This window comes from Ostrinia nubilalis, chromosome 8, assembly GCF_963855985.1.
Source record: "Ostrinia nubilalis chromosome 8, ilOstNubi1.1, whole genome shotgun sequence".
NCBI classification, from domain to species: Eukaryota; Metazoa; Arthropoda; class Insecta; order Lepidoptera; family Crambidae; genus Ostrinia; species Ostrinia nubilalis.
In genome coordinates, this window is record NC_087095.1 from 10806281 (window position 1) to 10831791 (window position 25511).

The 25511-nt window shown below is 38.9% G+C and overlaps 2 protein-coding genes across 2 annotated transcripts in view; both read left to right on the top strand.

The window, feature by feature from the left end:
- Positions 1-2768, top strand: part of LOC135073949 (all trans-polyprenyl-diphosphate synthase PDSS1) — a 54006-nt gene extending 51238 nt beyond the window's left edge. Inside the window, exons 7-8 of the mRNA XM_063968213.1 lie at positions 200-394; positions 1106-2768. Coding sequence (XP_063824283.1) covers positions 200-394; positions 1106-1327 — 417 coding nt within the window. The 3' untranslated portion in view covers positions 1328-2768. The remainder of the gene's footprint in view (positions 1-199; positions 395-1105) is intronic.
- A 4787-nt stretch (positions 2769-7555) lies between these two features.
- Positions 7556-24775, top strand: LOC135074211 (uncharacterized). Its single transcript, XM_063968511.1, has 9 exons — positions 7556-7614; positions 12744-12888; positions 14815-14937; positions 16968-17151; positions 19709-19782; positions 19853-19945; positions 20021-20565; positions 23577-23649; positions 23754-24775. Exons 1-9 carry the CDS (start codon positions 7556-7558, stop codon positions 23910-23912), a joined length of 1455 nt encoding a protein of 484 aa, XP_063824581.1. The 3' UTR covers positions 23913-24775.
- Positions 24776-25511: the final 736 nt, after the last annotated feature.

Sequence of the window (25511 nt, forward strand, 5' to 3'; positions counted from 1 at the left end):
ATCAGGTGCGATTGTGGTCAAATAACTGCCTTGTTATGCATACCTAAAAATGTATGACAGGTTGTACAGCGCCCCTAGCGGCTTCTTTCAAAAACAAATCTTCATAGATTTTATTGACGCACTCCCTAGCGAGAACTCCAAACGTAAACTCATAGTACGCAGACTGATGATGATTATGATGACTCGTTGTATTCCCCAGGTGGCCTTACTAAGCGGGGCGGACGAGAGCACGTGCGAGCTCGCATTCCAGTACGGGCGCAACCTCGGGCTCTCGTTCCAGTTGGTAGACGACCTGCTGGACTTCGTGTCGTCCGCGCAGGCCATGGGCAAGCCCACCGCGGCCGACCTCAAGCTGGGGCTCGCTACTGCGCCCGTTCTCTTCGCTTGCGAAAAGGTGAGTTGAAGAAATGATGCGTTATGAGTTTGAGCTGAAAAACAGTCTAGCGCTAGCTGAGATGCTATGAGTTCAAGCTGAAAAACAGTCTAGCGCTAGCTGAGATGCTGTGAGTTCAAGCTGAAAAACAGTCGAGCGCTATAAGTGAGTCCGGTTTGCCAGTGAGCTCGCCTTCCAGTACGGGTGCAACCTCGGGCTCTCGTTCCAGTTGGCAGACGACCTGCTGGACTTCGTGTCGTCCGCGCAGGCCATGGGCAAGCCCACTACGGCCGACCTCAAGCTGGGGCTCGCTTCTTCTTCTTTTCGTGTCGACAACAAACCTACACAGTGTCAGCCCAAAACTCCGCCACAAGAGTGGCGTTGTCAGTAGAACTCATCAAATCCTGGGGCTCGCTACTGCGCCCGTTCTCTTCGCTTGCGAAAAGGTGAGCTAAAGGAAACAAACAAAAAAAAATTGGTTAGAAGTCTGATTTACATTGTTTTTGGAACTTCCCTTTTAAGTTTGACGCTTGTGTTAGGAGAGTTCTGGACAATGATGAGTTATGAGTTTAAGCAGATAAGAAGCGGTCCACATTGCCAGGAGGCATACATCGGTCAAGCTGTGATAATATTTTATTGCACGCGTGATCATATAAACGAACCAGTAAAGATTTTTTTACGTCGTCGCGTGTCTGATCTTAGACTAACCCATAACACCTTCCCTTGTTTCAGTACCCGGAGCTGAACCCTATGATCATGAGGCGGTTCCAGGAGCCAGGCGACGTGCAGAAGGCCTTCGAGCTGGTGCACAAGTCGCGCGGGCTGGAGCAGACGCGCTTCCTGGCGCGCAAGCACGGCGCGCAGGCGGCGCGGCTGGCCGCCGACCTCGCCGACTCGCCCTACCAGAAGGGGCTCGTCGTCACCGCCGACCTCGTCCTCAACCGGATCAAGTAACCTCCCACGCGCCTACCCCACGTGACAGCTTCCCACGTGACACTTTTTGAACCGTTTACAGTGACATTCGCGAGTGCCGCGACTGTGAGTGACGCTCGATGCGTGTGAGTGGCGCCGACGCGGCGAGATATTGTCTCTAGATATTACGTCAAGCTATACCGTGCGCCCTGATATTACGATTTAACGAATTATATTCGTATAAACATATAATTTTGTTATCACCGATCGGCCCGTGCGTCCGGATCGCTGACATCGCTCCCGCGACGTATCATATATTTATTTATATTATATACGTACGTATAGCATTGTGTAAAGTTTTATATTGTATGTTTGTACTTTTTTATGTATCCCTCACTTGTGTGACCTGATTTAATTTAAGATAGTTTTCTACGAAAGTATTTGAAATACCGTGAACTATCTGCGACCGGTTCGAAGGAACCGCCGAAGCGTTGTACCGAGCCATGTTGATGACGTTGTAATGTGCATGCTGTCTCCTCGACTTCGTTCCCTTCGTTCCTCTATCCTCGAGTCGTGCAATCTTGTAGGTGTAGTGTAGTACCTGTGTGTTCGCGCACGTTGTCAAATCGATTCATCACAAAATTGATCCTAGTGTGGATTTCACTTGCTCGTGTTCGGCTGTTGTTAAGTTGATGCTGTGTAAATACTGAGAGTCATTGGATAAGTTACCCGTTTATCTTCAAAACCAATTACCTCAATTTCTTTAGTGTACACGTTACATACTAGAGGTGTATATGTTCTGTTGTAGTATTAAATTGTAAGTTTTGTATGAGGCCGCACAATATTTAGGCAAAATTGTTAAACCGTTAAGAACTTATAAACATTATTAGGTAAATTAGTAATAGAATTGTAAATAAATAATAATGTTACAATAGGTTCTATCGACCATGATAAAAAAATATATTCATACTATCGGTACAGAAATGTACACAAGACATGCACTAAGAGCGCAGTATTTCTGAAACTTTTCATGAAGTTCTTTTTATTTAACAAAATATTAGTCATTAATAAGGTATCAATTAGAGTAGGCGGACACAATGACTGATGTGGGTACGCCTTTGTAAAACTCCAAGCCTTGCACCAGGCCTCGCCACAGCGGACAGCGCCCAGGAGCTCGGGCGATAGATTAGTTAAATTATTCGTGCTTCAAAGGCTTGCAGTTTTACGAATTCAAATTAGGGAGTTAATTGTACAACGAACTTCAGGTGAAATTATATGTGTATTGTATCTCGGTTATTGTGCCAGCCAAACAATAAATGGAGATGGAGATGTATGATTTTTGTACATTAAATGTTAAAAGGGAGTCAATGAATTTTATTTATATGTATGTAGACATGTACGTAGCTCATATTGTTTGTAAATATTATTATTCTGTAAAATGCTAAATCATGAATAATTTTTAATATAAATATTAGTTACAGAATCTTGTTTTATTTCTATTTATTTATTTACAAAGCAGGTACATTTTGCAATCGCGGTTTATCGGCAATACGTTCCGTATCACATTTTTCCTAAATGCATTGTAGTAATTAATGAAAAAAAAAAATACAGAAATGACAATCTTTTTTTTTCCTTTGCATAAATACCTACAGGTTTTATGTAGAAAAAGTAGTTTTATTTGAGTAGTAGAATCGACCCTTTTTGTTTGATCATGTATAAAAATTACATCCTGTATAACGCGTAGTTTATTGTGGTCATCTTCATGAAGTAGTTTCCTAAGATATTGCCTATACAAACGCTTAGGTAATATAATACGTTACGTCAAAACTTAGAACCCCAAAAAGAGACGATAATTTTTAAATTTGATCCTAGTATTGTGATAAACGTAAGATCATGATCATGAAAACGCTTCAATTGATGAAGTGGAAATTTCGATGACGGTCTTATTTTTCAAAGTACGTTCCAGCAAGACGGGATAACTCATGACGTGTTCAGAAGAATCTGCCAATAATAAATTGGTGTAGAGGGCTGTATTCAGCAATAGAAGACCTATGGCACATTTTTTTGATAACTAAACTAAAAGATTCTCGCTAGGTAACTATTTTTAATATCTATCAGCAGCATAGGTAGGTAAACGAAATATTTTAGGCACAGATAAATAATACATACTAGATTAGTCTGGTACTTAGCTCGTTTACTGAGTTACTAGAACTCTACCCACAGGCTCTACTCGTACATCTCTAAAATAGTAAGACACGGGTCTTAACGCACGTACTCACGGCTTTTTATGTATTATGTATTCTACTCGTACATAGTACTTAAGTCCAACTTGTTTTATGCAACCAATGAGATATGATTCAATAAAACTTACCTACGCTACTATACTTAATCCAAATAACAAAGAACCTTCCAAATCAATAATCAAATCCTTGAATTCCGATCGTTTCCGCAAACGTGCATGACCCAATTTCGCACACCCATCCGTCCATGTTATGATTGCAATAGGAATGTGTCCTGCGTGCTCGCGGGTATCGATCCAGCGGCGCCCGGTACCGCCGGGACCACTGTGGTACCTGAAAAACTGTATGGGAACGTATACCTTTGCCTTTTTTTGGTAATTTGAATCGGTGTAACTATGAAAAACAAATTGGTATGTTGATTGACATATACCACTAATTATTTTAAAGTAGATGATAATAACTCCACTGTCCGATCCTGAATTAATTTACAGCTTTTAGAACATAGCTGAAAACCTAAGGAACAGATTAATGTTTTTGGCACTGAAAAAGTCTTTTTCAATACCAAATAAAGACGAAAATATAAGACGACAAAATCCTTTGCCTTTAGCTAGTTCCCTTACCCATCGTTTTGGCCTAACCATGAAAAGTATTTCTAGTACCTATGCCTGTAGTTTGTTGTTTCAAGTAACCTAAGAGCAATCAGTCACAAGTTGAGAGTCTGAAAATCGTTGCCTTTAATCTTTTCTTTTCGCTTGAGACTGCAGTGCCTCTACGACGCACCATCTGGTGCCTACCACACATCATAGACTTTAAAAAAGTTTGAATTAAAATAAATTTAATAAAACTAGGTTAGTCATATCTTTATTTTTCTGTTACGTTTGTCAGCAGAATTTATTAACATTGGATGCCGTTCATTTTGTTATTTTAATAAAATTTATTTATAGAATTGTATTTACATCCGCAAGTAAAATTGCTATTTCATTGCTGTAGAGTCTCAATGCCGAATATTTTCATTAACTCTGTCAGTAGGAAGTTTTCTAAGGCAATTTGTAAAGCAAATTATATTCCTTCAAATCCGGCTTTGTTCGGTAGGTACTTATAAATTTTACGTTCAACTGCTGTTATATTATTAAAGATTAACTGGCGTAAGCTCACGCGATAGGCAGCCACTATTGTCTAATATTAAAATGCTTTACGCTGTTAGTTCCCGAGTCAGACTATATTCAGTACCTAGGACTTCAGATGTTACTTTAGTTCTTCGCTTTACCTAGGGCAGAAGTCTGTTTCTGAAAATTTATATTATTTATGTAATAAATATTCTAGGTGTCAGTCCAAACACTGTATTGTTGTAATTTCGGGTAAAGTTTAAACTTTACCCGAAATTACAACAATACAGTGTACTCAGGGCCGGATTAACCATCTCGGGGCCCCTAGGCACAGCTCGTTTCGGGCCCCCCTTTTTTTGTCGCGGAGGAAATGCTTTGCGCACCGTCACCACTGCCGGAGGACAGGGTGGTGTGTGGGACTCCCGGTGCCCTAAAAAGGGCGCTGCTCCGTCCCGAAAAGGACGGTGTATACCCACTAAAACCTCCGCGGCGTTCCGTCATCGCCCAAGTGGGGGTGTTGCGTTGCGACTACTTGCGACTATCCGGCCGTAGCCTTAGACTTCCACGACACCACCGGCGACAGCTCGCCTACACGACGGACCCTACACGCCTGACGGGAATGGCCCGAAACACCAAGGCCATTCCCGCCAGACGGAGGTGACAAGGGTGCCTCCGCACCCTCGGCCTGCTGGCCGCCACCTAGGGGCTGAGTAGAACGGTCGTACAAGCCGCCTTCTCCACCCCCTTCTCCGCCTGCGGAGCGATGAGGCGAGAACATCGTTCTGCCACTCGCGCTCCGCTGCCTCCTTCTGAAGGATTACCTCTTCACAAAAGAAGGCGACCGCCTCCTTCACTTCCCAGCATGGCGTTGACCAGGTTCGGAAGCGAAAGATCCCGGCCCACGACCGCATGTGACCGCGAGGGTGTGCTGCACCGTGTCATCCGCTGCGCGCCGCATTTGTGGTACAGCGGGGATTCCTCTCGCCCGATCCTATGCAGGTACGAACCGAAGTAGCCGTCGGTCAGCACCTGCGCCAGACGGAACGTGAGGAACCCGTGCGGTCGTTCCAACCATTGGTGCAGAACAGGACCATGTCTTCCTTCCTTCTAGCTTCCAAGGAGGAGTACCAGCGAGGACGCACGCCGCAGCATGCCTTACCGTGCGGTAGGTCCTTGCGACTTTCTGCGCTATGGCCCGCTGGGGCCTGCGCAGAAGGGCAGCATTCTCCCTCTTGTTGAGTGCGTCCGCCCAGATTGGGGCGCCATACAGCGCCATGCTCCTCAGAACGCGTTGAAGGGCGGGCTAAATTGCCATCTCCCGTCAAGCGTGAGGCCCAGATATTTCATCTGGCCTTTGACGTCAATCCTAACTTCCTCAACCACAATGTGGGCGTCAGGAGGGGTGCGATGGCGAGGCCCCGGAAAGAAGAGGGCCTTAGTCGTCTCCAGCGCGACTTTCAGGCCAAGGCGTCGTATTCTGCGAGCGACTAATGTGCCGCCCGCCGACGCCAGCCGTGCCGCGGCCCCAAATGTCTTCCCCCGGGCAGTGACCAGAGTGTCATCTGCATAGCATATGACACTCATGCCCGCGAGAAGGACGCCCCGGAGGAGCCAGTTGAAGCCTAGGTTCCACAAGAGTGGACCGAGCACCGAACCCTGCGGAACCCCGCTGGCTACGACGCGCCGTTTGAGCTGGCCGTCTCTGTTAACATACAGGACTTCGCGGTCCCGTAAGTAATCGGCCAGCAGCGCTCAAAGGTACTGAGGCACTCTGTGATGTTTAAGTGCCTAGAGTATGGTGGAATGAGGGATGGTATTGAAAGCGTTGGATAATAAATACAGCCAACACACCCTCACCCCTCTCCCTGGCCTCCGCAGTGAGGCTTTTTTTTAGCCTCTGAAGGACGTTGACGGTCGACCAGAGCCCCGATTACGGTAATTTTTAACGTTTCCAATCCAGACGCGCTTCATCGATTCTGCGATACGATTGGTCAAAACAGCTGAGACGTACGCTATTTTGACCAATCGTATCGCAGAATCGATGAAGCGCGTCTGGGTCGGAGACGTTAAAAATTACCGTAATCGGGGCTCTGTCATGTAAACTGTCTACTCACGGACATTGCCCGCGGGCGGCGTGACCGGAGGGAGCGGCGAGCGTTCGGCGAACGAACGAGCAATGTTCGGTTCGCGAGCGAACATGGAAGAAGACGATCCTGACGCACTCTCTTCAACGACTTTGCACAAAACGGTCTCGATAACATTGTTAATTTATACCGAATAGACAACTAATTGTATACAGTCCACTCTTTCATTTTATTAACTTCCACTACACTCACTATCGAAGTAACATTACCGTAATTTAAAAATTACCGTAATCGGGGCTCTGTCATGTAAACCAAAGCAGTAATGCCAATGTTACAAAAATGAATCAGGTTCCACAATATCGAAATATGACGATTGAATGTGTAAACCAAAATAAGGCGAAGTTTTGAGTTTTGTTGCATAAAAATAATCCCAACTAATATTATAAATGCGAAAGTAACTCTGTCTGTCTGTCTGTCTGTCTGTCTGTCTGTCTGTTACGCTTTCCCGCTTAAACCTCGCAACCGATTTTGATGAAATTTGGCATAGAGATAGTTTGAGTCCCGGGAAAGAACATAGGATAGTTTTTATCCCGGTTTTTGAAACAGGGACGCGCGCGATAAAGTTTTTCTGTGACAGACAAAATTCCACGCGGGCGAAGCCGCGGGCGGAAAGCTAGTCTCTTAATAAACTTTAACAATTTTTTTTTTTTCATTTTTTAATAGGGAGTGCTGGGCCCCTGGTCATAGTGGGCCCCTAGGCACTGGCCTAAAGTGCCTTATGGATAATACGGCACTGAGTGTACTTAAGTACAGGAGTGTAAATTAATAGTACCCTTATTAATGGCGAATTACGCTACAGCGCGGACTCAGAACTTCATTTACTGTAAAGAAATTGGATGGTAAGTTTTTTTATCCAATCATAGACTAAAGTACATAGAAATATAACTTTAATTAGATACTTACCTAGGTTTAGGTTTTTATGTATCATTTCAATAAAACAAACATTCAATAAACTGACTCTAAAAGTGACTGATGTTGACTCTACAATTGGTGCTGAAGTTATAGTATCAAATTACACGAAAGGGGTACTATACCTACCATGAATGTTTGCAAATACGAGAAAAAGGTGACATCGCCCTATGCAAATTCCCAATTGTGAAATCAAGGCTATCTTTTGCAATATTGATTGACGATAAAATATGGCTCGACGTTTTTGCCGGCTTTTTACTGCTGTGCGAATTCAGTGCGTCTTCGTATTCCAACAAAATACCAGTGGGCAATGTCTTCAGCTTTGATTTGTGATTTGATCATTTAAGCCATTAAACTAAAAAGTGAACTCATGTTGAAGACAATCGTTTTACCGAATTACACGTAAGTTCGTACCTGAACATCTTTTTGTAATTGGCTTACTTTTCAGTTTTTGAAAACATTTTTGTATCGATGTTATTAAGGCTGCTGGCAACGACCTACCTACTTACAAGCGACCATTTATTGAAGTCATATAAATGTACATATTTGCCCGAATACGAAGGACAATGAATCATGATTTGCAAAATGTTGGCGTGATCTAGAAAACTTCAAAGCGGCCGCGCCGTGGTTAGGGCTACACGTATCAAAAGTACCTCAACTGTTATATAGTTTTATTTGGTGTGATAAAATTAATTTCTATCATGCAATCGTAGTAGATAAAAAATATTTAAGCCTTAATTTGAGTGATAGTGACTTCAGTGTAGGTATGTATTGTTAAAATAGTAATAATGTGTCGATTGCACCAACTGCAACTTGCACCATTAAGTAACAAGTTCGTCGACATTAACTTTATAGAAAATTTATACACTCACAGACGTTGGAGTTTTCCATTAAGCGGTGGTAAATTAGATTGGTCGCATTTGTGTGCACTATCTATACCTACATACCTTGCTCGAATTGTAGAAAAGTAGATTGCAGTTTGAATTTCGTTCAACCACCTTTAGCGTACCGCAACAAAGTTTCTTTTGCACCTTCAACTTAGTTAGTTACTTACATTAATTCATGTTTAGTCTGCCACAACTTTACCGTTACTTCACGATTTTTTTTACGTTTCTTATTTCTGCTTCCAAAGTTTTCAGTGGATGATTTTTAAGCGATAGTTCCCATAATTTTCATTCTATTATACACACGCTCTTATTTAGAAATTTCAATTCCACTAACTATTTAAGTTTATTTCAAACACATGACTTAGGTTTACTGAATAAGGTTTTGGAATTAGGCTTATGAAAATTAAATTACTTAGATTTTAGGCGTGACATAAACTGTTTCAGACGTCAATTATTTTATTCGTACTTTTCACACAAACATAAAGTTCCTACCTACCTACCTTGTGCTTAATCAAAGTAACTTCTTGATGGTTTCAGAAAAAATAAAGACCCACTTAGAGAACTTGCATATGTATGATATCATCTAAATAATAGCCCTCTATAACGACAGTCCTTTATTCCTACATGATAATATCAACTCATCCGTCATTTTCCCGTGCCGGAGAGCTTTTAGGAAACGCGCAACGAAGCGTGTACGCCACGCGAGTTTCAGCCGCGAGTCATTTCAGAAGTTTCCAGTAGCGGGTGACTGCCGCTCGGCTTAGCCCACCGCAGTATGATCTGCCTCAGTGTCTTCACCTTTTTCCCCATCATTGTTCTAAGAGTTTGTTACATCATAACAGGCTTTGTGATATGAACGTCTTTGTTGGGACAAGTGAAACCAAAGTTTAAATGTTTGCTTTGCGCTCTCGGCGGCTGCGTAGGTAAGCGGTTTGGGCGGTACATCTTCTATAATTTGCCGTTAGATTTACTCTTCCGTATTCAAAAATTTGGTGTCACAGTTTTTCTAACAGTTTAACCTTTATAAGTTACGCAATGAGATGATGATTTTTAATAACGGGTAGGCTTAATTAAAAATTGATGTTGGGAAACTGCTAATTTACCGCGTTATGAATTATCATTTATATTGTTTTAATTGGAGACTGACTGTGCCAAAAGCTTCTTCAGAATGGTTTTTTCTAACCGGTATTGTATTGAATGTTCCTATGCCCAAAATAATGAAAGATTGAAGACTAACAAGATTTGAAACGGTTGATAGTCTTTCTGTTGCGTTAAATAAATGTTTCTCCATTCTTGTCCATTCTATTCACCGTGTACAAAGCCCGCGAGGCCTACTGAAATATGTACTTAATGAACACTAGGTCACGCCGCAAAGCCTGAGTCTAGACGCTTTCATTCGAAGGTAATTTAGAATTCCATACAAAGTTGAAATTAGGCAGTAGGTACCTAGACGACGGCATATAAAGCTATTAAGCACTATAGCATCTAATGTAGTTTGAACAGGTACCATTTTGCAACCAAAATGTACCTATAGTCTGATGCGTTGTCGACTGTACTTTGTGATAGCTAAGCCCATCATCATTGCCTTAGCTCTACGATTTATCGAAACGACTGTAGTACCTACCTAAATAAAACATTGGTTAGTTAAGTTAGTTAAAGATTCAGTTTAAGTTAGAAATCAGTATTTTTTTACCTAGTTATTATTTATTTCAACAGACAAACAATACAACACCGTTAAATTGTAGCACCCAGCTTTTTGTGGTGGGATAAAAATAGACGCAAGATAAAGAATGTCCTAGCTGATGTCAGACTTTTCGCTATCTATCGTAATTATCATGGTCAGGCATACGTAATAATAATGAAATAAGTTATTTTTGGACTGTGAAGACTGACAGCCACTTTATAGAATGTAGGCGGCATCTGCAACTTCACCGGCATAGAAAAGCACTGAGGGCTCTCAACTTCAAAATTTAATGATGGTACTTAATCGCCCATACATCAACATCATAATTTTCAGACCTTTCTGACCATTTTTAAATACCACCTGGTTCAATATTGATTAGAGAATTACCAGTGCAATAACGGCAAGTCTACCGCAGCACCCCACCGCAAAGGTGCTGCAAGTACCTAATGCAGTTCAGGGTATTTGAATCATAAAAATCGCTTTCTGAGATGTAACTTTTAACACTATAATAAAATTCATATTAATTAAATAAATTACAAGTTCATGTCAACTTTATTTACAAAAAACAGATTTTTTTTTAAAACTAAGGCAAACGTTAGAACCAAGTGGATTGGTCCGTGATGATGGCAAGAGACCTGATGGTCTCACTCTGGTTCCCTGGGAACGGGGACGGGCTTTAGTTTGGGATGCTACATGTGTCGATACTTTAGCCCCTTCCCACCTCAGGGAATCAGTTGCTAAAGCTGGGGCTGCAGCAGAGTCGGCTGAGTTAGCCAAACGGCGCAAATATGAGTCACTTTCTAATGACTACATATTTGCGCCTTTTGGTGTCGAGACCTTCGGACCTTGGGGACCGAATGCTAAATTACTGTTTCGGACCATTTCCCCTAAATTAATTAAAATTTCGGAAAATCTAAATGCTGGCTCTTTTCTTGCACAAAGGCTTAGTAGGGGAGACCTAGGAGAGTTGTGACAATTTTTACTTTAGGGGCCATATCTCGCTCAAAAAACATACCACAGCTATAAATCATACAAATTAATGAAGCGCCGTTCCTTCTGTTTTCAAAACAATCACCAAAGTTAACTAAAGTATTAGGGTTTCTAAGCAAATCACCAAAATCTTCGACCACTCCCTCTGTCACAACTCTCCTAGCACCGAGGTAAGTTGTGACAGGTACCGAGGTGAGTTGTGACAGCATTGTATTTCATCTATTAGATATAAAAAATACCATAATACTCAATCAAGTATGATTTTTTAGCAAAAAATTACTTTAATCATCCTTTAGTACCAGTTAAAACAAATAGTTATAGGATGTCGTTACACAGATTGAGCCACATTTCTCCAGCTTTCATTTTTCTCCCACGACCCTGGATTTTTTTAATTATATTTTTTAGCTAATATTATAGTCGCTTAATACCTATAGTATTTTCTTTCTCTTCTATAAAAATAAAATAGTCGCGGTGGTATAATCCATCGACGGAGCTTCGCCTTCTGGGTTTACTTGATAAGCCTCTTTCTTCTTAATATATCTCGACAAGTTTAGATTGTAAGAGGTCGCAGCACATCTTAAACTTTAACCCTTTAACCTAATCACTTCATAAGCTTGGTCCTAGATTTCGACTTTAGCAAGCAGTTCCACTATATGGCTTTCATGTATAGTTATTAGGCATTCTGAATCAAAAAAGTAACAGCATGCAATTATACAAATTATGAACCTACTAACACACAAAAAACATCTAAAAACATCGTGGAAATGGCCCAGCAGAAAAATTAAGTAAGCTAGGAGAGTTGTGACAGCCTGTCACAACTCTCCTAGGTGTTTAAAATGACGACTTGGTTCGAATAATAATTTTTATTTTCTAAACACGATGCGCACACAAAAGATCAGTGCTACATTTTGAGACCTGAATAACCATGCAACTTGAGAAAAAATAACACAACAGTGCACATATACTAAAACATGATATAAATTGAAATAAAATTTTGAAGAAAAACTTACTTTTCGCATTTTTTTGTACACAGACGTCATATTTACGTAACCATGTCACATGCTCCGCCCGCAGGTACTTAGTCAAAAAGAGCGTCTTAAAAGCGACAAACAAGCATTTTTACCAGCTTCCTAACTATATTAAGTAAGGAGAAATCGGCCTTGTCACAACTCACCTCTGTCACAACTCTCCTAGGTCTCCCCTATTGCCATTCAGCGAGGAAATGCAGCCAGCATTCTCGCCTCTTTGCCTCACGGACACACTTTTATTTTTGAGTAAAATAAGTTTATATTTTTATTTTGTTTAGAGTTAAATTACAAGTTAGTATTCGAACCACTATTAAATTAATGTTAAGAGTTGGTAACACGATAGAGCTGCAATTTCTTCTTCACCTCGTTGGCAGATAGATAGGGGACTTTAATGTCTTTTTAGACAATGTATTTTATCACGCAATAAAGTAACTAAGATACAGAAAAAGATAATTAATTATAATTTCTAGGAGGCTCAGTGCTCCGACATCCGGGTCGGCGCGGCGCAGGGCTCGCGAGCGCAGGCGCGCCGAACAAACGCGAGCGGAGGGCGAGCGGCTCGCGCGCGAGCGCCGCGAACAACGGGCCCGGGATAAGGTTGAGCAGCAGAGACAGGTATTGTACAAACAATTTTGTATATTTACATGATTTTTACCTCCAAATTGAAGCTATGCTCTATGCTGGGCAAGTGATCCTTGAAAATTGTACTACCAATTAGTATGTTCTAAAATGTAAATACAAGGCGTTGTTTAGTTTTAAATATGGATAGACATATAAGTATGTTCACCAAAGCACAGAATAAGCTGCTATGAGTCGAATATTCACTTTAAGTATGTTAAACGGAAACACCATTTTGCACGAACTCCATAAATTGGAAAATTTTCTTCACAGCTGAAGATGGTTTCATTGCTTCAAACTGATAGGAAGGTTTGAAATAGTTTAGTTGGCAATAGTTGGCATTTAAACACTAGTGCTCTAAAGTTTATGAAAGAGAAATTGTTAAAGGAAATAACTTCAACATCCAATTGTGTATTCTGCCGATACAACAGTGAAAGCTTACTCATAACGATGCGTTAAGTCACACAAACAGGAGGAACTTGGTTCAACGGAGCATTGGTGGTCGTAAAACACATTGTTTACCTACAATAGGTTCCAATATAATGAGAAAAATCTTGAAAATACAACTGGTTAAATACGAGTATTTTTTCATCACATTTAAAACAATATTTAAGTAAAAAGTTTTTACGATTGTTAAAAATTTTGATACCTGTATCTTGGTCTTAGTAACTTAGTCGTTTATTTTTGCATCAATTCTCAACATTCTGCCATCCATGAAACGATCAAAGCTGTGGATTGAGTGATGATAATTTTGCTTACAAATAGAGCACGATTTAAATTAAGTCATGCAAGGTCATTTAATTTACTACGAGTAGGTACACACATTAACATACATAGTATTTACAGCACATTACCGAGATTGTATAATCTCCGTACATAGATGTCCATGATTACACATTTCCTTCAATAAAATTATAAAAAAATACGGCACCATAATAAAGCAGATTCACTTAATATTGCGTAGGCGGGAGGTGTGGACGCCAGCCTTTAACGACACGTTACGTGCAGAGAAACCAGAGAAATGTGGTGATGTCAGCTCGTTACATCCAGTACATGGTAGAGGCTGGCAATTTGTGGCTTACTAGTTCATTGCACTAGTCAATTTCGCTATTCTATTACAGGCCATTGTGTAACAAATTGTTTTTAGAGATCGCACGAGGACACAAAAGGACTTAAGCATACGAATAATTCATAATTAGCAAGTAGTTGTGCTCGATGTGCTTAGTTATAGAAAATAATTTCTGTTTAATTAACTTTGAAAACATTAAGACAGTTGTAAAGTTCTGATTGTTACTAGATAACTACCCCGCGCCCTTTGTGTTTCCTTGACCCACTTAAATCTGTGTCACTTGGAGTTGGAATACGTTTGGTACTCCTTCCGTACATGGATGTCTATCAACTTCTTCATTGCGTTCCTAAAACTACACCAAAAATTATGGTGCATAATGCACGTATAATTTGAAGTTATTTTGTAACAACTCCTTATAGAAAACTGGCTTTGTTTAGATGCAAGTAATATTCAAGTAACAACGGATAAAACGAAATAAGTAATCTAAAACCCAAGTAAGGAGAGCTTGAATTTTATAAAGCGTGTGAGGTTGCATTCTGACTTCAGCTTTTTTTCCCCGCTAATTTATCTTTCTCAAAATGGATAATGAATGACATCTTCTTCAATGAAATAATGTAATAATTAAATAATTACCAGCACACACAAGCCACCATAATGTGTTTAACATGGTTAAATTGAAATCTTGTAAATGATATAAATGACAACTTGCCAGTAGTAACGTAACTGATCGTTTTGTCTACATAATATTTATGAGCGCTTGACTGTAGTTAAGTGGGTGTAGGTAGTAGGAGCAGTTAAATTGTAATGTAGGCTTTACCCACACCCACGAGGAGCATGTGTGTTGACTGTTGCAGGCCCGAGAAGAGCTGGCGTCGTATGAGCCGTGGGGACGCGCGGGGGGCGGAGCGCCCAACGCACGCGGCGTCCGGTTCACCAACCTTCGCACCAGGGGCATCTACCCTGAGGACGAGCTTAGGGTAGGTTTTTACCATCGGAACTACCCAAGATTTCCCATCCATGAGTTGCAAGGATGATGACGCAGTTAAAGCACTGTCGACTAATGCTGGATTTCTATTCAATCCTAACCCAAATTCGTCCGTCAACTGTCAAATTTCAATATGTTTTTGGTCCAAATATCTTCGGTTTTCAATATTTTTACATTTTCATATTGTTTATAAGACTATTTAAACAATATTAAAGAGTAAACGCAACGAAAATTGTAGATATTTAATCTAAATTTGAATATGGGAAACGGGCGTACAGTAGGTTCATACGACGTAGTGCCTACTGTAGTAGGTACAAAGAATATAATCTATAGAAAATCCACTTTAAATTGATATAAGTATGAAATGTTAAATTCATCATTATCTTACTGTGAAAAAAAAAACGTAGCTATGTAACGACTTAGATTTACAGATACCTACACCTTGATAATTCGGTGTTTATGTAAGAGGTAGTCCTTATTTGTTTACAAGATTGCGCGAAGTTTTTTGGCGCGGACTAACTTAGTCACTCACTTTTGATGAATGAAATCAATTTGGTATTGGTTTGATGAATTATTCTAATATAGTATGCATTGTTATTGATTTGGAGTCGAATTAAATTAATGAAACCGATATGACATGGCATCGATTTGCTTGACCTATTGCTGGTAACGAAAGGTCATTTGTTGAACTTAAGCTCCTACTGCTTGACCTAAGAATAAATTGTACTCTATGAACAAGGGCATTAATTAATTGATCATTAGGTATGCATAATATTGCATGTTATTTTGGCAGTATGATCCCTCATTAAGTGAAAACTGGTGTCAATGTCTTATTTGGACCTTCGAAAATTTTGAAATCCAAAATTATAGTAGACGTAGTGTCTACTATAATTCTGTGTCTACTATAAACGAATTTTTGTACATGTATTATTATTAAAAATATAAATCTAATTATTATCGATATTGACACTAATGAATCATGCTATGCAAACTACCGTGAAAATTGGTATCGGTAGAGCTTTTCATTTCAATAAACCTACATAAGAGCTCTTTCATCATTATTTATGTCAAGAGATGATTACGTGATATTGCTTGTCTTCATAATTTTTTGGAACATGCATGTTTTTGTAATCGATCATCCTGTGCGGTTGCTTTTCCTTTATATTGGCTTATGGGCACTTAGTATATTCATAAATATGCGAAAGCGATAAATCTCTTATGGTAAAGGGTCACTGGCGTACTACCAGGAGGCTCAGCATTGTGACGTAACAACAATGAATACAGAAACGCGCAAATGAGCGACCAATTCTTGGTAGAGGACATGAATATTGTTGACATAACACTTTTTTCTTTGGTATGTAATAATAATATTATTTAATATTTCCTTGCCAAACTAAACTATTTGCGGAAAGTTTCTGCTACACGCCCTTCGTTTTATGTCATCATAGCGACGATTAGGATGGTGGTTGTAAGTTTATTATTTTTAATCGCACATCAGTCAATGATTCGTTCGTTCGTTCGTTCGTTTCAGCCGAATGACGTCCACTGCTGGACAAGGCCTCCTCCAAGGTTTTCCACAATGAACGGTCAATGCCTATTTGACACAATTTGAATGCAGTCAATGACTATTTGACACAAATTGAATCATTTTGTACGTTATTTTTACAACAACGATATAAACTTTATAAACCAATTATACGAAATTGGTATAAAATTAACTTGACAGGTTGAGGGCGGCGCAGGGCCAGTCCTTGTGGAAATCCTTGGGATAGGCCTTAGTCCAGCAGTGGACGTAATTTGGCTGAAACGAACGATAACTTAGCAGATCCCGTAGAAGGAAAAGACTAGGTCGAGCCACGAAACTGATTGAGAGCTTAAGGCTGAGTTGCACCACCTAACTTTGACCGTAACTTTGACGATGACCGGTGTTTTTTGTATGGAGTTTGACAGACTTTTGACGTTTGTCAAAGCTAAAGTAAAATGGTGCAACTCAGCTTAAGACTGTTTGCGCTCATATTCCAGGGCACAGCCCTGTACGAGGCGTGCCGTCGGTTCCCCACGCCGCGCCGGCGCTACCGCCGCACGCCGCTGCGCCTGCGCGAAGACCCGCAGCTGTGCTACGCCGAGAACCTGCGCAAGACCATCGACAACGACGTACGGTACAAGCAGACGCCCACTCAGCAACAGAGCTACAGGCAAATCTTAGGTAGGTACATGCGACATCAAGGCTAGAATGAGAGCAACAGGACTAGGCTAAAATGACTAATACGAGTATATTAGATTTCAACGCCTCTGAAATACGATACCACATTCAATAAATCAGTTATGAGGGAAAATATCCCAGGAAAAAGTTCCCATTCTTGTTTAAGCAAGAGGTTTCAGAGTAAACTTCACTCTGCTGGCCATTTTAATAGAGAAGCTTAAAAACTGCCCTAGTTACGATTACGAATAAAATTGATGGTAGAGTCGCATTATTTTGGTTTTTTTTCTATTCGCCGTATGAATTCATAGAGTACAACTAAGGTACTTGATACAAATAAGGCCTACCTAACTTTAAATGCTTATAATTCAATAAATATTAACGCCAATTAACAAAAACAAGGTTAATTATCTACTTCCGTCCTTTAATTTTAGCAACATTACAAAAAATAACACAATTTTTAACTAAATCTATTCAAAATAAGCAAATTACGAAACCACTGATTTTGGCTTTATTAAATCACCTACACGGAATAAGGCCTACATGATTGAAATGCCTCTAGACCTTAAAATTGAGGTTGTATTAAACAAAATGCGGTCTTATAACATTAAATACGTCGATTTGCTTGCGTTATCAAAATTTTACATACCAAGTAAACAGAAATATACTGTACATCTCTAGATAAACTTAAATTCCACTTATTAAGAATTATACATAAATTATAGATAAAATTAAATATTCATAGTAACAAAGTAACGATTCCTTACATATATTATCAAAAAAAATATCAAAAACAAACAATATTGTTTTTTTGTATAGGGCTTATTAAAACACCGTGTTCGAATAAGGCCTACACATAAAACCTTTTAAATAAATCAGTTTAGGAACATCATTTAGTTTTGAATTTTTGTAAACAAAATGAGATATCAATTTTTGTTAGAACCAGGGCATAAAAAGGCTTCTGAATCATCTTTGCGAACTCCTACACAATACTTGTGAAACCACCTAAAGCTGTCATTTATGGTCGCGTATCTACCTACTTTGTCTTCGAAACAGGCATGATAATACCAGCTTTTATTCTTCTTTCCTTAAGAATTATACATACGGCTTCTTTTTTCTTATTTTTTATTGTTTTTGTATTTTGTTTCTTTTTTTACAGGTTTTGTAATTTTTTTTGACACTGTTTTCTTTTTCTTTTCTGTGCTGTTAATAACATTCTTATTAAATAAATATTTTGTTACTCTTTGACTCATTTAGTTTAATGAATTTGTCCGTAAACAGGTGTTAACATAAGTATCTAATGGTAGGCCAACCATGCTGAAATAAGGCCTAGGCCTTATTAGATATCTCTCTCTTGTTGTCTTTAAAAATTTACAAATAATGCATCTATAGCCAGTAGTACAGTCGCGGAATGAAAAGGTTCGTCACCTTAGTGTCGGTTTTCGCTTGCACTAGGTACTGTAAGAGTCAAATCTGCCAACATAACCGTGCAAGAAACAGTGCTGCTAACATTTAAATAAATATGACGTTTGCTAACGAATAAGGTTTTGCTTGTTTATTTTTCTATCCCATCAGTGCGATGTTAGAAAATGTATTTTTTTTATTTAATAGATAATGGCAGGTTGAACCAACAAGAAGGTTTTAGTTTATCAATCATAATAATCTTCTTGACAAGTTAAATCACATAATAATTTTGAACTTTACTGACGAACAGTTAAAGATTATTTTCTCTAACTCGAGATTATTCTGTAACATAGTTTCAAAAGGTAATTATGTGCTTGTGATTCGTTGAAGGAATCAATTTGAAAACTGACGAACCTTTTCATTCCGTGACTGTACAAATTAAGGTAATTATTAGCTAGTAAGATATATTTAGAAACGATTACTAAGAAAAGCTTAATCTAAAACAGCGTCATTTTACCGAAAACTTAAGATGAAATCGCCGGATTTTTATGAGGGAGCACGAAATCACCCACCACCTTAGAAGAACGCGTGCCAATTGGTGCTGGGATCGTGGATCGGGATGCTCTAGCACTCTACTGGGTTATAGGGCATATGAGTACGTGTCCTTGAAGTATTGTCCCGGTTGGATTTATTTATCTGTGTTTTCTGATGTATAGGCCTTATTAGAACGTAGGCCTTATTTGTATCAAGTACCTTAATCACTTTTTTAAACAAAACCAACGTCTCAAAAAGTCCATTGCTGGATGTTGGTTTCATAATAAGAAATGAATAAATTACCTATTAATTTTAAAGGTTCTTCTTTAGACAAGTCAAACATTTCTTTCTTTGAGATGTAGATAAACGTGACCGATACAAGTAAATTTCTAAGCCACCTTAAAATATGTTTATTTAAATATATACCTTTGGGTATCAAATAACAATAGCCATGTTGTGCTAAAAGCAATTTGTCATAATAAGCCCATGAATATTTACTAAAGAAGAAAGCTCGTAGGCGTGCCGTTTACCATAGAGGACTGCTAATCATCGAAATTTATAATGATTACGTTTTATTATTTTTTATGATAATTGTAATTTAAGTTTTTAAAAATAATGATTTTAGATGAGATGGTTGAAAACCGTAGGAGAGCCATGAAAGATGAAATCAAGGAAACTCTGGACTACGAACGCAGAATGGTAAAAATAACAAAATCATGTAAACTATGTGTGTGAAATGTATACTGAATTATTATAACAATGATTTCAGCACACCTTGGATGGGCCTTGGGGAAAACCAGGCCCGGGCGGAGCAGTTTGGAGGAACCCCCGAGACATTGGTCTAAATTTCTCAAAGTCTATGGTGATGGTATTTTAAAGCAATCAATTATCACTGATAAAGTCTTAAAAGAGTTTTAATATTCCATATCGTTTACAGGGTTGGACAGATAACGAAATTTTCACAAAACTTCAAGGGGATCACAGACTCTATAAAAGATCTTCGCTAACTTTACCTCAAGTAAAGAGAGACGATGATGCAAGAGAGCTACAAGAGAGAGATTCAGCCGAAAAGGAAAATACAAAACCTTCAAATATAGAAAAGTTGCCAGAGATCAAACATTCAAAAAGTGGTAGTCCAGAACATAAGAAAACTGTTGTTGAAAAGGAGGTAAAAGAAGTGCCTAGTAATGTTAAAACAAGAGGAAAACGTAGTCCGAAGAAGAACAAATTCGTAAAAAGACTCTCGAATGGAGACAGAGTCCAAAAGTTTGTTCCTAGCGAGGATTCCGACGAGTATGTTGTAGATAAGGGTCAAAATGTCGAGCCGGTGAATGTTGGAGAAAAGAAGCCGACTCCAGAAGCGACAATTCTTCGCGTGACGGGCGGGGTGGAGCTCGTGCCACTCCTAGCGAGGAGAAGGCGGGTCGGCGCGCGCACGCTGCCGTCGAGTGACGTCACCAGACCTCCCGACCAGTACTGCCAGTAAGTATCAAACAATAAAAAATCAAACAACGTGTGATGAAATGAAAAGAGACGAAACGACATTAGATGACAGTTTCAAAGAATTGCCATATGACACGCTATTTATATTCCTTGCGCAATCCTACGAACTATGCATGCACGTGAATTTAAAGAATAGTCAGGTCAGAGATGCGACTCTTTTTTTTAGAAAATGATTATACATGCGAACCAGTGTACTCGTATTAAAACCGAAATTGATGCTCACGCGTTTAAAGCTTAGTTCAGATAGTACCTGTAGCTAACATGTTTGCAAATAAATAATCTAACTTAAGCAAGACTCAGAAAAAAAATTTACAGAGTCGCTTAATCTCTGGCTTTGCACATAGTTTGAGATATTTTTGCATAATAACAAGACAAGCATACCCATTTCATATTAATATTAAAAACAATATTTACACTTTAGCCTTGTCAGTTTATTTATTTATTTATTTATTTATTTATTTATTTATTCAGAAACTCAACAGCTGTTTTACAATATTCATGTTAGTTTGATGAGCATTAAATCTAAGCCAATTAAAGAGTTTCCTAGCTGCTTAAATAAGTTCGTACATTATTACATTTTATCAGGTAATGAGTACCAATAAGCGCTGCATCCTCAACCATGCCTAAAAATAATAATCATGATTGAACATGCAGCGCTCAGGTTATACAATCTTAGTGTAATTAAATTTAAATATAAGTAAATTTGGGTAAATTATTACGACCCTTAAGACATCAAAACAATTAAACATTAATTAGGCAGACCTTAAATGTCCCTATTTATATATATTTATATCCCACAATAACGTGATCACTGAGTTAGGTAGGTATAAGATGCACCGTGTGGTCAGAACACATAGATAGGTATATTAGGTTTTCTAGGAACCCGGCGCATTAACTTGTAGGATAATATGTCTCATTTCCTTCTTCAGTGTACTCTTACTCACATTAAAGAAATCAATGTGTTTATACTTAGAGTTGTATGTTTTATGCAAACGAGTCATAACACTGTTCTGGGCATAGTTGGTACGATGCTTGGGTATGGCCAACAGCGGGGTGTGTCTAGTCCGAAATTTAGGGGTACAGAAGCTGATCATCGATAGAAGATTGGGTGAGTCTAGATTGCCTTGCAGAATGTCGTACAGTAGGCACATGTCAATCATCTCGCGTCGAGATTCAAGAGGTAATAGATTGAAATGGCCACAGTCTTTTACATAGCCCTCGCGACGCCGTGATTGCTTAAAGTTTAGGTGGTTAATGAACAATTTCTGAACTTTTTCAAGACTAGTTTTATATTTAGCGTATTGAGGAGACCAGATGGGACTAGCGTATTCCAAGATGCTACGACAGTATGCGTAATATACAGATTTTAAACTTTGAGGGTTTTTAAACGCCTTACAAATTCGCATTGTGAAGCCCAGATTACGGAAAGCTTTATTAACTATGTAATCTATGTGCTGTTTGAACAACATTTTTGAGTCAAGATAAATGCCCAAGTCTCTAACAATGGAAGTTCTCTCTATTATCATGTCATTAAAGCTGTATGGGTATGTCAAAGTTTCCTTTTTACGGCTGAAGCTAATGCATTGGCACTTGCTGATGTTGACTGTGATTTTATTATCATTATAGTATTCCTGTAGTCTATTCAAATCGCTTTGCATCTGTATGCAGTCATTAATTGACGATACCCTCGTAAAAACCTTTTTATCGTCAGCGTAAAGCAGGTGATTGGAATTTTGAAAACACTTATTAATGTCGTACACATACGCACAGTAAAATAAAGGGCCAAGATGCGAACCCTGCGGTACACCGGATGGAACCTGAACAAAGTCAGACTTAAAACCACCCACCACAACTGCTTGAGACCTGTTCGTTAGGTAAGATTTAACCCACCTGAGCAAATCCCCACGGATTCCCAATTCGAATAGTTTGCTGAGTAGGATGACGTGATCCACCCGATCGAAAGCTTTTTCAAAATCGGTGTAGATCACGTCAACCTGACCGGCGCTCTCCATACCACTCAGCACATAGCTGCAGAATTCCGCCAGATTTGAGGTGGTAGATTTACGCCTCAAGAAACCATGCTGATGGTGTGATATAATTTAACCTTATTATTATTACTTACATTGCAAATATGCAAATCTTTCTTTCACAGTATGTCCCTGGCTTTGTATAAAACTGATTCAAATTAATTTTTGTCAAAAGTCTTGCCTAATTCTAGTGAACGCTAGGCTTAATTCTCTAAATCATGGTCTATGAATTTGGAAATATTGCGTAAACGCCGTCGTCGAAGAATTTATTTCAAGTTGACACTAAAACACTAGGGTCATCGACGTCGATGTCTCTCTCCCACGCTCATTACGGATGTTTGTTAGCTTTCTTATCAATTACTTAACATTCATAAGAAGTACCTAGGTACAGTTGGTGTTATAAACCGAAATCGTGTTTAACTTTAATTATTTACATTAAGACATTTCGTTCTGCAATCAAAAAGTGTAAAGCAGAACCATTCATCACTTGAACTTCATTTTCGTCACCGTGACCCGCCGATAATCATCGGTTATTGACGGGCCACCATCACCAGCGCTCGGTGGTCACGTTCGACCGCCATTGATACATGGCATTGCGTCACAGCTTTCTACCGTGGTATACCGCATGTGAAGATTTACGGATTTCATTAACACAGTAATCTATCCGCCACCGTTCCAAGATAACGATCTTTGACGGCGAGAGATGGATCCCGATAACTATAACTGACATTATTTGGGAGATTATGATACTGATTTGAAGACCCGTTTGAACTTTCCGACCTTTTCTGTAGTAAAACTAATCGTTTTAAGTTAATCTGCTAATCATTTGATGGGTTAGATGAGGCTAGAGCGTTATTTTTCTTTATTACCGTTTTATTGCCGTGTAAAGTACGTGGGAGGTGTTTAAAATGTGAATAGAGAATTAAGTACCTACATTAGACCTTAATATTTATTTCTTTGCAGGTGGCGAGAAATTGACGCTCAATATTTGATAGACTTGAAACATCAAATGCAAGTGAAATGTGAACAAATTGAGGTAAATAATTTACTTACTATTGGAGTATCTCTATTGTGGGCAAAAACTATCGATAACTTGCAGAACTTTAGGAAATTTTCTTTATACACTTTCAATATTTTCAGGAAAAGCGTAAGGGTTCAGCCGAGAGTGTTCGACGCCACCACGAGACTTGGGAGTCATTGTGGGGCCGGCCTGGCCACGGCGCCCCTCAGCGAGGAAAGTACGCAAGAAGCAACTTGGCGCAGCTGCTTTATGTTGTACCATTTGCTAATGCCCAGTAAATATCATTACAATGGCTTGGCTGTTAGCGTAGGGCGCCACTACGCCTAGGATTTGACCGCTTAAGTATAGGGTTGGCCTAGCAAAGTCACCTCTCGAGAGAAGTACCTGAGAAGAAACCTTGCACAGTTCTTTATTGTACAGGTATTCTAGGTTTAGACCATGCTCAACCTTACGCTGGTGTAAGCATCGCTTTAAATACAGAACTTTTCCCTTAAAGCGCTCTTAAAATAAAACTGAGATGAAATGTATATTGCTATAGTCACTTAGGTTTATTATTCAAAAAATAATAATTAATTAGTTAATTAGCGTTTATTATAAAGCTCACACTTTCAAGAGACTTTAGAAAACCTGTTTTATGATCAAACTACTGTACCATATTCTTGGAAATAAATGTTATCTTATCTTATCTTAAAAGTTAAAAAAACATTAAAGACACTTATTTATTTTCCAATAAAATAGTTCGCAGAACAATTTTCTATGATGGTACGAGTACCTATGTATGTGGGATCATTGAAGTGTATCAGCCTTACAAGTCTCTATTACATATTTTTTGCAATCACGAATAAATTATCAAATTGTAGATACTCTAGCGTTAAGTATAATAATAGTGCCAATAAATTAATCATCATGAAATGGCGGTAGAGTTAGGATATCTTAGATATTAATTAGGTATTCTTTTCTTTCTTACCGACATAAAAGTGAGATAATGTAAAAATTACTAATTATGTCGCAGAATTTTACCTAGGTAGCCACATAATAAACAATATTCACGAGCATACATAAAAGTCTTGCAAATTATTAGAATTAATAGTTCAAAATTAATAATACTCAACTGTTTTTCTGTGTTGAATTGTGTCTTAATTGTAACCACAATGTGACAGTAATGTTTTCAGAATAATTACACTAACTTCCACAATTTTAATTGTTTTATTTCGTGATACCTTGCGAAAAACAATTTAAACTCAAAGGATTGTGCATGCAAAAATGCAAAATCATGGTAGATTTGGAATTTAATTTAAAACAAGCGAAAGGAAAGTATTTTTCATGATAACGCCTGAGCTGCTATTTTAGCAGTTAAGCTATAAATAAAATTAAATCAATCTACTAGTTTTTACAACAATAAAATTGTGCCTTTTCTAGAAAATAAAAAAGTGGTAATTGAAATATGTTTTAGATATTACTTATTAACACTTACCTTGTATGTTTTACCCGAGAGTAATAAATCAGGCGCTAAACACATTCACACGTCTGGTGTAAACATTGCATCTCCACTTCGTAGGTACTAAGCGCCTAATCTAATACAACGTTACCGCAAAAGCTTTACGTTACGTGCGTTCATGAAACTGTATTTGATAATAACGCCGTCCTTGAACTGGTATTGTAGGATGTGGCAACGGGCAGCGCATTCCGCCGACCCACCGCATCGGTTGCGCTGGTTGCGCAATTGCATCCAAATGCATCGATGGAATCTTACGGCCACCATGCCACTTCGCGTAATCAACCCGATGGACTAGCTCGATTCCGGTCTTCGGACTACTGTTATCGTGGAGTTTTTATTTAATTACTTTGATTGATAGTTTGTCAACAACGTATGTTAC

Coding starts and splice junctions, on each gene's coding strand:
- LOC135074211 (XM_063968511.1), top strand. CDS start 7,556: ATGGCGAATTACGCTACAGCGCGGACTCAGAACTTCATTTACTGTAAA. Junction 7,615..12,743: donor TACTGTAAAGAAATTGGATG/GTAAGTTTTTTT, acceptor TATAATTTCTAG/GAGGCTCAGTGCTCCGACAT. Junction 19,783..19,852: donor TGGACTACGAACGCAGAATG/GTAAAAATAACA, acceptor CAATGATTTCAG/CACACCTTGGATGGGCCTTG.